Source organism: Manacus candei, unplaced genomic scaffold (assembly GCF_025592945.1).
Source record: "Manacus candei isolate 608988 ecotype Guabito, Panama unplaced genomic scaffold, ASM2559294v1 h1tg000119l, whole genome shotgun sequence".
Taxonomy (NCBI): Eukaryota; Metazoa; Chordata; class Aves; order Passeriformes; family Pipridae; genus Manacus; species Manacus candei.
In genome coordinates, this window is record NW_026138167.1 from 841118 (window position 1) to 857864 (window position 16747).

General features: G+C 40.6%; 1 protein-coding gene across 4 annotated transcripts in view; it reads left to right on the forward strand.

Moving 5' to 3' along the window:
- The first annotated feature begins 6315 nt into the window (after positions 1 to 6315).
- ENTREP2 (endosomal transmembrane epsin interactor 2) overlaps positions 6316 to 16747 on the forward strand; it is a 106442-nt gene continuing 96010 nt past the window's right edge. For all 4 annotated transcript variants that reach the window (XM_051770507.1, XM_051770510.1, XM_051770508.1 and 1 more), the window contains exon 1: positions 6316 to 6561. In XM_051770507.1, the coding sequence (XP_051626467.1) occupies positions 6322 to 6561 (240 nt within the window). In that variant the 5' untranslated portion in view covers positions 6316 to 6321. The remainder of the gene's footprint in view (positions 6562 to 16747) is intronic.

Below are 16747 nucleotides of genomic sequence, written 5' to 3' on the forward strand. Positions count from 1 at the left end.
TAATTTGGAAATTAAGCATCAGTTACTGCTGCTTTGTGATGGAAACAGGAAAACTAGGGGTCTTATCAACAGAAAAGCCTGCATAAAAGGAAAAATCATTAATTACTAGACTTGGAAAGTTTTTCCTAACATTTTGATGATTGGTAGTGATTGGAAATCTGGTGGGTTTTCTCCTTTATCTTTTCAGTAATGTGTACCTGTCTAAGAAGAATAGGCAGAATCCCACAAGCAGATTGCATGTGCTTTACTAGAAAATCCACAATCTGAGCAAGGTACTTAGGGGAGGGACTTTTGACCTTTTTCATTTGAAATACTTTAAAGTTCTTACCTGTAAATCAAACAAATTAATTTCTTGAAAGTTTTATTTCTTGAATCATATAAGAAGTTCAGAGGTGTTTTTCTCAGAAAACTAAGTCTTTGACTTATATTTTTAAAAATGTAACTGCCATTTTTCTTCCGTAAAGGAAATAAAAACCTAGTTAAATGCTTAAAATGATTCTTCTTTTAAAATTACATCTAGATTTTAATGGCTTAGCTGAAAGGTTGATATTGTGCAATATTAAAAATGATTATGTAAAGTTTTATTTCGGACTTTCAGCTATTTCATTTCTACAGTAGAAAATATATTATCCAGTAGACTCTGGCCCTGTAAAGTCCAATCATCTTAAGAGATAATATGAACTGGCTAATTCTACCACATTTTTTTACTCTTGGCAATGGGATCAGTAAGCAATCTATTACTAGTTAAGTTATATTTTAAAGTTTTACAGAAGAAGAGTAATATGGTTTAATGCACCAAAAAAAACTTCTGTCCAAAACTTCTTGGATGATACTGGATATATATTTTTCTATGATTTAATTTCTTAGACTGAAGTCCTGATTAAGAATAGTTTTATCTTTTGCTAATGCTTGAACAGAAAATACCAGGTGGTACTTTGGTTTATGCAACTCATTTTTCACAGTGATTACATCTTCTGCCAGGCCAAGGTAATCATCTGGGAAAGAAATCTGTCTCATTTAAAAAAAAATCTGAGTTCTAGCTTGCCTTTTGTAAAACCACAGGGCAATCTGCTTTTCAGATCCAAGACACGTACCCAATTTGAACTTTCAAACAGTCATAAAATGCAGGGCAATTATCTTGATTTCAGTGGTGCCTGTAGCACTCCAGGACATTCATCAGGGCAGACACTCATATGGAGGAAGTAATTCCAAGGTAGGTATTTCTGAAGAAGAGACCCAAACTATTTTCAGATTAAAGTATGGAAATTGAGGTTTCCTTAATTTTTGTCTGCAAAGCTTTCCTGTTTAAAACCCCTTTGGCTTGCTTACATATGGAAGTCAATCCTGTGGTTTTATATATGCTTGGATTATGTTGTTAAAGGATACTATTTTTGTAAAACCAACTAATCTGTGATTATCCTCTATATAAAAACATGAGAAACCACAATAATGGCTGTAAAGTTATGGCTGTTCTTTCTCTTTGTCCCCTTCGGGTCTGCTGACTGGTTGGAGTAACAAACCAGTACGTACAAAATGGTGCAGAAAAGAGCTGATAAGTTCAGGGACCCTCATGTACCTCTGAGCCCTTACCAAGACTAGAGAGAGAATTGTTGCTCTGTGCAGTCACCCACCAAGGACAGCGTCCTGCAGCCCACAGTGGAGATGTGACAGTTTTCCTTATTTTGGTAGCTCTTGGAAGCAGAGTTTGTGTAGGCACTGGTTTATTAAAAGGCTCTTGATGATTGTGAGGTAGATGCTCTTAATTTTAATATATCCTTTTAAAAATCTTTCATAAATAGACACTTACGTTTCAAGTACAGAAGCAGGGCTTAGTCAAAGTCCAATGGTCCTTTTTATGTTTTCATTCATAACATTTTTGTACACAGAATCTGTGCTTTGTGAGCTCTTCAGTCATTCACTTCCACAGAAAAAAATGCTGTAAGAGATGAGACTGGGGGTGTTATTGTACATATCATTTGCCAAGTGAAAACTTGTCAGTAAAAAGACAGTAGATACTTTTATTAGTACAAAAGTAGGGAGGTGGAAAGATTACTTTTTTTGAGGTTCATTGATTAGCTACAAGTCTGTCAGAGACAGTTATCCTATAGAAAAATGTTGAGTCACGAGGAAGCAAAACAACACCGAAGACAGCAGTGCCACTGTAAGGGTTTAACAAGTCTACAGGTTTAACTCTATGATCCCTTCTCATACTTATGGGCACTGGTAAGTATTGTCTTGTTGTCACAATTTGGTATCCGCTAGCAGGAATTTTTTTTTTAAATATATTTTCAAATTTTTGAACTAGTAAAGCAGGATACTTTCTGCAAGATGCTGATTACAATTGAATGTTGTATATAGATAAAGAAATCTTTATTATTTGCTGTCCTAAACTTAAGGAAGCTTGACTGTCAAGTGCAAGAAAATGTAAATTCCTTTTTTAATTTACTGAAATACCAGCTTCTGTTGCCGTTGGAATCAAATGTCCTTATATGCTTGAAAGTTGGCATATAAGAATATGTTGCTCTTCAGTTCTGTCAGTGATACAGACTTTATATTTAGGTAATTGTATCCATAAACCAATTTCATTACTTTTGTGAAAATTAGGTATATTGGGTATGGTTCCTGGTAATCTAAGATAAGTTGGAGTGCCTCACAAGTTATTTTTAGAACAAGGTGAAGTGTAGCCATGGAAAAAGATAATTCTTCTTTTAATATATGTGCCAAGAAATAATGGTATGCTTCAACTGAACTCATCCTGGAGGCTGTGCTCTGGATACTTGATTCCCTCTGAGGAATGAACAGGATAGACAAGGGAAGTGGAAAAACTACTGCTGGTGTTGTAAGGACCCAACATCTGAGTGGCTGAGAAATTACTTGTGAAGTATTAGAATAATAAAAATGCTTTAACTCAAGATATCAAGATGCATGATGAAGGTTGGATATGGAAGGAGATATTTTAAGTTTTGTTGGTTTTGTATGTGTGGATAAAGTATGTATTGTATTTTTCAGCACTGGTACCATCTCATTTGGCCAATTTCCACTTTATCTTTGGGACATACATTGTGTGGGACAGCCTGGTTGGATAGTGCTTAGTAAGTCCTTAGAGCTCCATACACAGAGAGAGAGGAGCTGCTTCAAATAATGAGATTGTGTCAGGTATGCAAATTTGAGACGTGTAAGTGACAGTGGCAGGGTCCTTGGACTTATTTTCAGTATTTATATTCTGTAGGGAACCTTCTTAATGGTAGGCAAGGCTTATAGGAACTGTGAATTTACTGCTTTTTGCTTGTTTTCCAACTTTGTCATACTTGAAAATGTAATTTTCTTCATTTCAAATAACAATTGAAGTGAGAAAGATGCATGACATTCACTACAGTGGAAAGTGAGGGAGAATAAATACAAACTTCGATCTACCAATACAGTCCCTAGTATGAAGCTGCTTTCTGAACTGGTTGGGAGCCAGTAAGACTGAAGGTGATGAGACAATTACCATAGAAGTGGGATCGTTATCATGCTGGCTTCTGAGTTTTGATGATTTTTAATAAGCTAATAATAAGGTCTGATATGTAGTGCCCTTCTGGCTGCCTTCAGGAAACAATCAAATTATTTGTTAAACTAAAAATTAGTATATTATAGTGTTCACATATAACCAGGGCTATTACAAAGCTTTTGCTGCTGCAGTTTTGGAAGAAATTTTAGTGCCACATCCCTCTTTGTTCCACTCAATGATACAGCATTGAAAAATACCAATGGAAGTATTGTAAAAAGATCTCTTCAGCAAAATAATTTACAGCTGGGGAGAATACTACTTTCCAAATTGCTCTCAAATCATTCTTAAACAAATCCGGCAATTAGGGGCCTTCAGAAAGCTAAGAAGTGTATCCAGAGGTAATTCAGATCTTAAGCAGTATCTGTCTACACCTGAATGCTCACAGATATTGGAGTGAACACGATGCGGTCTAAACTCCTGTAGATTCCTACTAGAAGCCGAAACAACTGTTTTCTGGTAGCCCTTGTTTGCCAGATTGGAAGTATTGATTGCCCAAGAGCTTACCCACGTGTGAAGTTTATGGACAGCAGATGGGCATGTGGATTTGCAGTGCCAGATCCTCCTCTGGACTGCTCACAAATGTGGATTTATTTTTTTCATTTTTATTATTTTTTTTATGTGCCAGTTACAAAGTCCTTGGAAATGAAAGTAAATTGCTTTGTACTTAATGCATACAATAGTATCAGCACAGGGAGTTAGTGAGATGTAAATTTACACCCCAGTGTAATGTGTCCTAATTTCTCCAAGCCCTAGGGCCATCTTGTTCCTGAACCAGAGCACCCAGATAGAGGTTTAAATGCAGTTATTAAGGTTTCTAATTGTCCTGCTGTTGAATAACCTTAAGCATTTCTGTCTGGTTGGAGAATGAGACTGCACAGGTTCAGTTTGCTTCTGGGTTTTGTTTTTGTTTTTCTTTTTGCTAGACCCTTTCACATTGTTTGGCAGAATATTATAACATGGACTCTTCCTTGACTTTGAAGGGAGTATTTTGAAGTAGTGTTTCCATTGTTGAACACCAAATAGTTCTACTTAAATAAAAACAAGTGGAAGTTAGTTTTAGTGTGAACTAGTATAAGCAAAAACTCAGGGGGATCTGTAACCATATATCCCCATCTGCCTTCATTTAGCTGTTCCCCCTGGGATTTCAGATGGGATGTTAGCACACCTGTGCCAGCAGTCAATTCAGGGATATCAGCTGGGGCTGTGTAGTGGGCCAGGGGTTGTGTGTGTGGTGGTGGTTTGCTTCTGGCTGACTCCCATTTCTGTTCATGCCCAGTCAGAGAAACTAAGACATTGTAAGTTAACTCTTCTTCTGATTACGAGTAGTGTTAATGTAGTACAAGTCTGCATTAGACTAAAAACTTGCAGCAAAACAGCTGTCTCTTCAGTGTAGAGCGCTGTAAGGCACTTTTTGGGTCTGATCAAAATAGGACTTGCACATGTGCTAGAGCAGTATTTCAGCCATGCTGGGGTGACAGCACTGTAGTCTGCTATCCCAAGCTGTTTTGTGCCAAAGATAGTGATTTAAGTTAAAAGCAGCAAGCTTTTTTGTATTCTTCTGTTACAGTAAAACATCCAGATGCTGTATGAGAAAAAGACGGGACCTACTCTCTTGACACTTTCCCGTCAAAGCACATTTCCTTGCTACTACCTCCCCAGGAAACTAATGCAAAGAAAAGTTCTTGAAAGAGAAGAAAAAGGGCAACAACAAAGATTTAAGCCAGGTTTACATGTGGTGTTTGGTTTTGGGTTTTTGTATGAATATCACAGAATTACAGACATGTACACTATACATACCAATTCCTGTATAAAAAAACCCCAGTAATACTGCTCTAGCAGATTATGGTGCTACAAACATGTTAACCCTGGAATAGTTCTACTGCCTAAACTATCCTGCTGTATAGGGTTTGGGTTCTGTTTTTGTGGTTTTCAGGAGTAGGCCTAGCTGTTTGCAGGCAGTGTTGTCACTGCGATTTCCCTTCTGCGGAAAACTTGCCTGTTTCACCTGCTGTGGGCAGCCTTACTGTGCCGGACACTGTTGGCAGCAGTGGGGCCGGGAAGTTTTCATAATTAGAGGCTCGTTATATTTCTGCAACTGCGGATGCTGCACCTGAGGCTTGGTTATAGTTCGCTGCATGGAAAAACGAAAAATAAAAAAAGGTTAAGATGCCTTTTGCACCGAACCGAGAACCAGCCCTGCCCTGCCTCCACCGCTGGCCCTTATCACACGGCGAGGGGCGGAGGTTGCCTGGTGCCGGTGCCGCACAAAGCCCAGGCGCGAGCGATGTTCCCGCAGGCAGGAGCCTGCCCGGGCGCTGTCCGGGGGCTGGGCCCCTCGCCCCGCGCTCTGCCCGCAGGGCCGGCGGCCGCCGCCGCTCCGGCCGCCATTGGCCGCACCGACCCTCCCCCCTTCCCCTCCCCGCGTCGCCCCCTCCCCTCCCGCGGCGGCAGGAGCCGGGCAGCGGGGCCGCGGCGCTCCGCGAGCCGGAGCCGGGGCTGGGCCGGACCGGGGCCGCCCCCGCCGCCGGCTGAGGTTGAGCCGCGCCCGCGCGCTGCAGCCCCGCAGCCCCCCCGCGCCGCGCCCGCAGCGGGGACAGGCGGCGGCGGCTGCCCCTCGCCCGCCGCGCCCTGCCCGGGGCCGCGCGGGTCGCCCTGGGCGCAGGGCAGCTCCTCCTCCATGCGCCGCGGCCGCCCGCGGCCCCGCAGCGCCCGCGCCCGGCGGCCCCGCGGAGCGCGGGGGCGGCAGGAGGCGGTGCGGGGCCGCGCGGACGATGCCGGCGGGCGGCGGGGCGGCGCGGGGCCCCGGCGGGGCGCGCTCGCTCAGCCCCACCGCGCTGTCCCGCAGCCTGTCCCGCCTGCGCGAGCAGCGCGCCCGCTCGCGGGCCATGCTGGCCCTGGGGGTCACGCAGATGGTGCTCGGCTGCCTCATCGTGGCTGTCAGCTTCGCCGCCCTGGCCCTCACCACCTCGGCCCGCGTCCGCCACTCCTGCCCGTTCTGGGCCGGCTTCTCGGTGAGTCGGGGGCGCGGGAGGGGGCGGGCGGCACCGCCAGCGGCGCTTCGGGATGCGCGGCCGTCCGACAGGTGGGACGCGGGCGGCGGTCTCGGGCCTCGGCGCTCGTCCCCGGCGATCCCGAGGAGCGGGGCCGGGGCGCCATCCCCGCAGCGAGGTGGTCAGGTGAGACCCTCGATGGGCTGCGCCGTGGTCAGCACGGTCTGCTCCCCGAGCCCGGCAGCGGCGCGGTGGCACTTCATCTCCCGTCTGGAAGGGCTCGCCAGGGCGGATTGGATTTTATCAACAGCGTTGGGTGAAAGTTGCGATGACAAATGAACCCCTGGCATTGCCTCAGCGGGCTGGTGCCCGTTCCGCGGGCTGTGCTCGCTGTCCCTGGCGCCTTCCATCGGCGCTGACTTGGGCTCACCTTAGCTCTCACCTTAGCGCTCACCTTGAGCTGCGGCCGCTGCTCAGGGTCTGGCGCCGGGGTGTGCTCGGCTGCAGTTTCAGCCGAGAGCTGTGTTGTGCTGAAGGTGATACAACGAGGCGAGCACAGCAGGAGTGGATTTAAGGTACTCAGATAGCAAAGAAGGGCTCTGCTGAGGAGAGCGCGAGTGCTGGAAAGGCCTGGGGCTGGGTGTCTGAGGAACAAGCTTGTTTGTTCTGAAAGCAAATCTGGAGTCCTCCTGACTCCTTTGTGATTTACTCGTTCACTTTGCATTGTGTCCTTATAGCACAAGTTAAAAAAAAAATAATAAAAAAAAGAGTTGATCCTCGGACTCAAGTGGCCTCACTCGCTGCTGATCATGAGCATCTGCATCTGTTTGTGGGTACCATGCACACATGGATGCATTGGGATAATACTGGTTCATGGAAGTTTCTCTCATAAGCAATGAAATGGGGCTTGACATTTAAGGAGAATTAAACATTTCTAAGGGCACTGGTTACAGACTCTGTGTTATTGATGAGGATTTGCTCCGTTGAATTTATTGTGTTACTGGTTTCAGTTATGTCTCTTCAGCTCTTTTAACAGACCAGAGAGTTTTCAGCTTTAAATGTGTCTGTTAGAAACTAGAACTGTTAGATAAAAGATTTGGGCTATTCAGTTCAGAATATGTGGCAGAAATGGTGTGATTATAAAAACCAAAACTGTTTAATACAGTCTTTTGCAGCATATTACCTAATTTTTTCAGTCCTTCAGAGCAGAAGAGTAGTTTGGGATTAATTATTTAGATATTTTTCTTGATTTTTGTAATATGTTTTCTAGTCTTGAAAAGAAATACCAGTTTATACTAGTAACCTTGATATTGTAATAGTCCTTCTTTTGAATTTGAACCTCTGCAAGATAATATGCAACTATTCCTTATGATGAGGTGTGAATTTTATGTTCAGAATCTGGCTGCTTACATATTCATATTCCATTAAACCAACACAGTTGAGGCAGGCTTTGTTTCTTATCTTGACAGAACGAGCAGGAATGTACACATCCAGTAAGCACAACTTTTTCAATAATACCTTTTCCACCATCTCTTGTATTCTTTGTGAAAAGACACTTCTGGGCGTTATCATTATGCTCTGAGATATGCTGGTTTTATTGTGGATGCCTTCTACTCTTCTCTCTGTGCAATGTAACCCATAGAAAAATTTCCCAGTTAGATTTCATGCATGTTCCTTGCTCATCACAGAGAGCAAACCCATGATTTCAGCCTCTGACAGAATTGGTGGAAGGCTCAGGGAAACTATGGCAAGACTGTTGACTAGAAAGCATTATTGTCCTGTGTTATCAGAATGAGGCAGGTGTGCATTGTTTCCTAAATTAAGAGTTTACTTTTTGAAAAAATATTTCTACCCTGTAAATTATCTGTCTGAGCATGAGAATAAATTCAGTTTCCTCCTAATATCATTATTTCAAAGTCTCAGCTCTTAAGATACAAATAGAGCAGTTTTGGAGTATGGTGAGCCTTAAAGAGCTCTTTGAGGTCAATTTAACTGATTACACAGCCTGTTCTAAAAATCCTTTGGGGTATTTACTGAGTTTATCAAAAATTAGGTATATCATCACTCACAGCTGAAAAATACTTCCATGGAAGAGGGACAGTTTTTAGCTTGCTTCTAAAAAATACAATTAAAGAAATAACTACAGGTGAGTTAAGTGACATGAAAGAAAAATAATGAAACTATCCTTTCTCTCTTTACCTGGTGCCAAAATCAGACACAAATATTCACTGCCTTCAAACTACTTCCTTCACCACTTGTTGAAAGTAAATAACTGATCAAGTAGCAATTCTAAATCTCTTTTTGTGTGTGTGTGATATACTCTAGTTTTTACTGATTGGAAATGCACATCCTAAAAGAGAGTGGTCTTGACATTGGTACTTTTCAGCATTTTTTTACACCAAGTGCCCTGTCAGTATAAATGAAAAGTCTTTTAAATGTTTTTGAAAATAATTTCCCAGTGTTTGTAACAGTCTAGCTGATTAAAAAATGAAAAATAGAACAGGCTGCATATTACACTCACAGAAAGTTCTCTAATCAAATGCAAGGAAAGGTTCTGATTTCTTGGGACCTTTTTTTTTTTTTTAATCAAGGGACCATGGAAGTGAGAACTGATTTAAAGGACAAGGCACCATAATTTCTCTAAAACTTTGAAGAATTCAGAGCTTATTTAAGCATCATCCCATGAATGAAACCATTTTACTTTATCTTTTATAGCTTCATATTAGGAAGATAAAAAATATTTTCATGTGTTTTGTATTAAGACATTTTTGAGGTGATTAGCGAGAATCAACCTCACACTGAGAACAAGGAAATTTGGGGGTTAGGTGTGCAGGTACTGCATAGTCAGAAAACATTGGCAAGATCTTGTGAACTGTGTGCTGAAATGTTTGGCATCTTGTTCCAATTGCAGTCTTGCCTTCAGGATAATCGCAGTTTCATCTGCTGGGCAAAAGGATATACTTTGTCATATAAGTTATATGACCATGAGTGTCCCTGATCCTTTTAAGAACATAAAGAACTGAATATTAGCATCATTTTGATCATGGAAGAATAGGTATCAAAATTAGGTTGTTCTGGTACATCAGTAGAACTTTCCCAAAAGTATAAGCGGGGACAAGGTTCTTTGTCGTTCCTATAGGTCCAAAGTTGCTTGAATATGAGGAAATATTTATTCCCCCTTTGCCCCTTAGAATCCAAAATGTACACCAAATTGTAACGTGCAGGTTTTGTATGTGATCAGATTGAAAGAAATGCCTCTGCTAATTGTGCCTAAAGTTTCTGGTTACTGTCAGTGTTAGGACAGTAGCAAACCACAGGCTGATAGAGCTATGTTTGCAAAAGTAAGCCTTGCTTTGTGAAGTCATTTCTTGAAATTATTTAAAGTTCACAAGAAAGCGTTTATCCTGCCACCCCCCACTTTGATCGCAGCATTTTGAGAAAATTACCAGCCTTAGAGACTAGAGTTGTCTCTTGTATAGGAAAGTATTGGTAAAATAGTAAGTTAAATCATAAGATTACCCAGGTTTCTAAAATCATACCATGGCACTAGAAGTCTTAGAAGAATACACAGCAAGTACATGCTATCCCTTCTTTTATATATAGTTACTTGACAGCAGTTGTATTCTTGTGTGGAAGTGTGTTGCTGGAAGCTCTTGTGCTGCCTTTCTTTTTCATTGTTTCTTCTCAATTGTGCCTGTTTTCATCCATATCCCATGTTCAAAACAGATCAAATCCTCTGGCTGAAAAGCAGCTTTCATACAGTTTGTCTTCAAGGTTCATGACGTGCTTTTTTGTGTTCTTTGAAAAGGCAAACATATTTAGGGAGATTATCAGGATGAGCTCATGTCTCTCCTGTTGAAAATGGGAAATACGTTATATACTCGTCTGCATTATTAACTGAGAAAGCTGAGTGTAAGAGTCCTTTTTGTATTCTTCAATGGTGTTTCAAACCCTCAGGTGATGCTTAGAGGAGTTAACTTTCAAAAGCTTCTACTAGTCTGTGACCCTGCGAGTTCCTCACTCGCAGCAGGTTGTCCTGGCATGTTCCTGTGCAGAATCATTGTGGAAGTGAAGGGAAGATGAGCATAAAGATGATTTGTTAGCAGTTGTGTTTACCTCTTCTTCTCCATTTCAGGTACAGAGTTTCTTTTCCTTTCTCCTTTCCCCTACTTCTTTCTCTTTCAGTATTTTCCATTATTGCTCGTGGATAGTCAGGAGATACTAGAGTGGTAGTAACTGTAGTTCGAAGCAATGAGCTTTAGTTTGTATGAAAAGTCTGCTACCAACAGAGTGTGTTACTGTGAAAGCAGAGCTAATCTCTTTGAAAGTCAACTTATTGCTGCCATTGTGTTTTGTTCAGTGTTTACTGAACATGTACAACCTGCTAATGCATGTTATATATTTGTCTTGGAGCTGATAATTTCATATCTAGGACTTAAATGGTGGGGGTTTTGTCTCCCTGCTGTAGGTATAAACAAAACTCTAGCATGGTTATCAAGAAATTTTCATCAAAATGTGCATCGTACTTCTGAGTGTGCTCTCTGAGAGCTCTAGATATTTTATGAAAATATATAGTATGGGTTGCTTTGTTGAGTGCCCTTGGTTAACACACACACCTTGAGGGCTCAACCTACAACTTTCTTGGAGGAAACACTTTTTTTTTTTTACTTGAATCAGCAGAAATAATCAGAAACATTTCTGAACATCTGTTGTAACCACAGAGGTGTCATTAGCTCTTTGGGTAAGGTTATCTGACTAGATCCCTTCTCTGCAGATCATTGTTCTAATAGTAGATTTCAAATCTGTGGACTCCATGACCATGATGGTTATTTTATTGTGGACAGTTTGTTATTCTGTGAAGTTTGGTACTGGTTCAGACAATGTTCTGTATCTGTAAATATTCACATTTCAGGCTTCTTTTGGAGGTAGTTTGTATTGCTGTTTTAGGACTTGAGTAGGTAAATTGCTGCACTGAAGAAGTTCTCAGGATACTAATCGGACCTCAAACGCAGATTATGAAATAGTCAGATCCAGGGAGCAAGTGAAACTGTTTTCTCTGTGTGGCAGTCGAAGATCTTATGTCATTTCTGAAAGACGATGCATCCACATGCTAGAACAGTTACCTCGATGTTCCTTGCTTCAATTTGATGAAATTTAGAAGAGCAGGAAATTAATCGCTTCAGAAATCGTACAAGTGGTTTGTTAATCTTTTGCTTCTTCACAGTTGCCTTTCCAACAAATGAGTGACTACTGGATCTGGCTAATAATTCATGGTAGGTTTTTGCCAGTGCAATGGTCACAAAATAAGAACACCTACATTGGATGATAAGTTTGAGAAAATAGTACTTTCAGGACTGACCACCGTTACCTCCTCACTTAAGAATTTTAAGATGCAATAACAGTTTCAGTTAACTGTAGTGGAACCTTCAGTTATACATACCTGTAAAAGAATTACATTACCTGATTCTTTGAGACTCTTATCTGTTACTGTCCACTGCTGTTTCCTTTACTTAACCACCATCCCCTTTTTTTTCTGACTCTGCTACTGGGTTGGATTTACTAACATTTAGGCATGCTTTTCCTTTCTTTGCAAGTTTGCCAGGGCTTGGAAATGTGAGCAGTGTGGGGAAGGAAGTCAGCTGTCTGGCACTCTGTGTCTCAGGAAGCCTGGTAGGGATGTGTGTTGCTGGTACACAGTGCTAGTGAAAAACTATCAATATCACCTGCATGGGCTTAAGAAAGTTTGCAACGATTGCAATGTGTCTTGTCTAGGTAATGGATTGTTACTAATTTTCTTAGCATTCTTGATTTTTACATCATGGCCAAAAAAAAAATCGAATTCAACCCCCCCCCCCAAAAAAAAACCCCAACAAACCATAAGGCTGTTAATAGATGCCAGCTAAAACCTGTGGCATTGGTGTACAAGAAGAGGTCATATATACATCCTAGAACATAAGGAGAAAGAAGCCTTGGGTACATTCTCTGGATTTTCTGGAGTCCGAGGTAAGGCAAGGTGTTGAAACAGGGGATTCAAGCGAAAATGTTTCCATATCCATATGGAATGATAGCACATAAGGCAGCTGGACAGAGGTACAATTAGAAAGATGACAGTCTTCCTTTTTAATTCTTTGAACTGTGTGTGGTAATATAACTATTTGTAACTTCCTGAGGATTTGGGGCTCAATATTAGAGAAATTTGTTGTCTTCAGTGCACTGGAAAATAGCAGACTTATGGCAGTCAGCATTATTTGTTTCATGGGGCAAATCAGCTTTTATTGCTTCTGAGTATGTTCTGTTGCCTCAGCAAATTAATTTAAAAACTTTCTGTGTTACAGGAAGGAGTAGTTGAAGAAAGCAAAGATGATTGTGATAAGAAGCAGGAGGTGTCCAGTCGGTAGGGAAGAAGTAGCATAATTTATTTTTGCTATTTGTCCTTTCCAGACATTGTTTTATGCTGGAAATATATGAGTGTTCGCTGTAAAGACACCAAATACTGTCCAGGAGCTTATAACAACTGAGTGTGGAACAGTTAAAGTCTACTGAGAAACTTGGGAAGAGCTAAGTAGCTTGGTGGAAGTGGGAATTTCCAAGGTCAAGTACCTAGTCATTAGTAGCTGCTGAACTTATTACAGCTCTGTTTTAGTTGTATGTTGTGACTTATGGGAGGAATTGTGAGTTGTGAAGTGTCATGTTTAATTGGCTGTTCTGTCACAATTCATTTTTTTGTTCACTCCTGTGCCTTCTGGAATCCAAGGGCGGAGCAGATAATGGGACTCTAAGATGAGAACTACCTGAAAAAATGTGACTTAGAGGAGTATAACTATTTGGGTGGTGTATCTGAAGAAAGCTACTCCTCTAGAAGCAGAATATGTTGTGGTCAATACCTCTTCTCTGTGGAAGTACTCACACTGCTTTAAAGGAATACTATGCAAATATGACAAAGCTAGGGAATTTATATTTGGGGAGTATTTATACATTTAGAACATCATAACTTGTGTGCAGGCAGTATTTTAATATCAAAATGCCCCATCTTTAATGAAGTCACAGAATCACAGAGGCTACAGTCTGTTTTTAAGAACAGTGTGTTGCTAATTCCTTTAAAAGTACTTGATTGTGCTGTTTGAAACTTCAGTCCCCTCCCCAGCAGATTTTATCATTGTCATTTTTGGTGTTCTTTGGATCTGTCCATAGAAACTGTTTTAGTTCTGGTCATTATGTGCTCCCACTTACTGCACATGCACATCGTGGAGCATTCTCAGAGCACACAAACTTGATTCATGGGGGATCAAATTAAACTAAAAAGATGTGCTTTAAGAACATAGTAAATGGAATCTGACTGCTAGTCGGTTTTAGGTCTCTGGACCAGACTAGAGCTTGTCTGAAGGAGTTGCCCATCCAATACGTGTATAGTGTGGATGCTCCCTTCTTCAGACTTCTTTTGCAAACAGATTTGCTCATGTTCCATTTACAGTTTTTTAATTCAGGTAGAACGTATAAGGCCAGTCTGAAAGCTCCTGTTTTGTGCAGAGACTGTGAATTCCCTACAAATCACTAGTAATCCTTTCTGCTAGGCAGAATTTTACTCCATACTGGTTACATCTACTGGTTAGTAATTTGATGCGGGTCTGCAGAGTAAAATAGCCAATTCTGAGGAGCAGATGCCAGTACTCTGTGTGTTACTTTTGAGGGTCTCGAGTATGTGCAATACTTTTGACCTAAATTGCAGTAAATAAGAAAGACTTGAATTACTGCTGCTACATCACTTATAATGAGACATTGTTTTCAGATAGATTGTGATTTAAAAAAAAAAGAAAAAAGGAATAATGTTACAATATTCTAAAAAGTGTAAACTTGCTTTTTTTTTTTTGTTTTGGTATTCAGATAAAAATGAGAAATTGTAAGCACTTTGGAGAATACATGTTTTTTGCTCGGTGGAGGGAAACTGAATGTAACTTTTGGATTTCTGATCTTTACAACAGCTTCATTTAAACACGGAGAGTTGAAACACCGTTGTGAGTTTAAACTTTTGTGTCTGATTTACGAAGTGAGAATTACTCTATTTGCAAACTTGCTTTCAGTTTTGAATATGAACTTTCTTCCATTCTAGATGACATCATCATGAGTAATTTCTGTTCTGCAAAATAATGTCCTCATTGATAACTATGCAGTTTTGTTATTCCTGTCTCCTACAAAGAGTCCATCTCAGCAGAATTATTTTCACGTGAGGGATATAATTTACTTATGAGATTGTTTCTGCTACTATTGTAGCAGAAAAGAGCAAGGCTTAATCTAAAGATTTTAGATAAGCCTTTAGTGCCAGGCGAGATAAAACCAGGTGTTTTTAAGCTGAATGCACTTAATCCAGAGGCACTGAGAGATATTAAACATGTAGCTTCATAATGTCACTTTTGCATTCACTCTTCAGAGAAGAAACTTGTTTTCTTCTAGGTGTAAAATTGTGAATGCAGCTATTTTTCAGATTTTTGGTAGATTTTTTGGTTGCTACACAAAGTAAGACTACTTTTTAGTTTAAAACAAACACTAAGTATTATTTCAGCATTCAAAGTAAAGAGCCAATAGACAATGTAGTTTATCAATAATAAACACAAGTAATTACCTCACTATTATATATTCTAGAAGAAAGGTTAAACTCAATGGTAGCAGTGAAAGCATTTGTTGACCAGTGCTATTAAAATAGGAGGCTTTCAAGTTCTGGCTCTGTAAGGAATCATCAAGAACTAAGACACGTTCCTTAAAATGATGCTGTGAACATGTGCTTGGCATCTTGACGGCTGTACCACTCTGAAAATAACAGTGGTAGAAAGTGGTTTTGTCATATATTGACAGTAGCTGTAGTTCAAACAATTTTTATCTTTCCAGAGGCTAAATCCAAAACCTTTTGAAAACTTGTGAAAAATATGACTAAAAATCATGACAGGCTCGAGTGCAAAGGCTCCAGTTCTGTTTGTGTTGATGTGAAGGGAACTCAATCTCTTCTACGTGCCCCAGGTCATCCAGACTGCCAGACTGTTGTCTTGATTCTTTACATTTTTCTCTTAAACAGAAATTTTCAGGGGGATGTAAGACCACTTGCACGTTTTTATGGCAATTTTAGTTTTTGTGTTCATGATCTGAAAGTAAAAAATACATTTAGAAAACTCCTAATGAAAAGTGTGGGATCTTCAGATAAAAAATAGTTGAGCTTCCGCTTGCCTACACAGACATGTTAGCAGCTGAGAAGTGCATGTTTTGTATCTGAAAGGTTATTTGATCTATTGCAAATGGTAGTAAACCAAATGGATGCTGTTGTAGTCCTTTCTGCCTTTACAATTGCTTTCCAAAAGAGCAATGTTATTTCAAGATGTGTTAGATTTGAGGTTTAGGTTTGCAGTCATTTTAAACATAATAGAATTTTCATGTGAAATATGTTTTCATTACATGTGAAGCATAGAATGGGTCATCAAAGAAGAATATTTCTGAGTTTTAGTCACAAATTCTTGGTTACAAAGGATACTTGAAAAATGATGGCTTAGGGAGTGGGGGTTTATTTAAATACATCAGAATGTTATAAATAATTTTCATGCTCAAAATAGCATTAAAACCAGAACAAAGTGAGCCACAAAACACAGCTGGAGTTGTGGGGGGGGGGGGGCTGGAGGGGTAAGAGGAGGGGAGAAAGAAAAATCCATGTAAAATAGCAACTCATGCCCTTGAGAGAGTTATCATTGTGTCTGTACTTGTAAGGATCTCTTCCAGCTGGCTCACATGTTGCCTCTGGTGTACCTCTGGCACTCCTACTGCAGAACCTGCTGCATGCTACAGGAGAGGATAGTGGGGACAGGACAAATGGAGGGGCAGGGGCACTTTCTGCTAACGTTGTGCAGATTGGGTAAAATGTGACGAACTTTTCGATGTTGCCCTGCGTTAATAAACCAGCAGTGGTTGCCATTTCAGAAGGACAAGGTAATATTGCTGTAGTAGGTAGGAGTCAGATTTAATATATAGGCTTAAGTCCTTCATATTACCAATTCTTCATGCTTGTTCTGGTAGAAGAGGAGACATTACCCTTTTTAAGGAGTTCTTAATAGATATACCTCTTGTTCTATTTATTCTTGTGTTACATATATTATTCTGGGCCTCATGGCCAGGCTTCGCGAATGAAGATTTAGGAAGGCACTATCCACGTTTTTTACAGGCACGCTGGTGG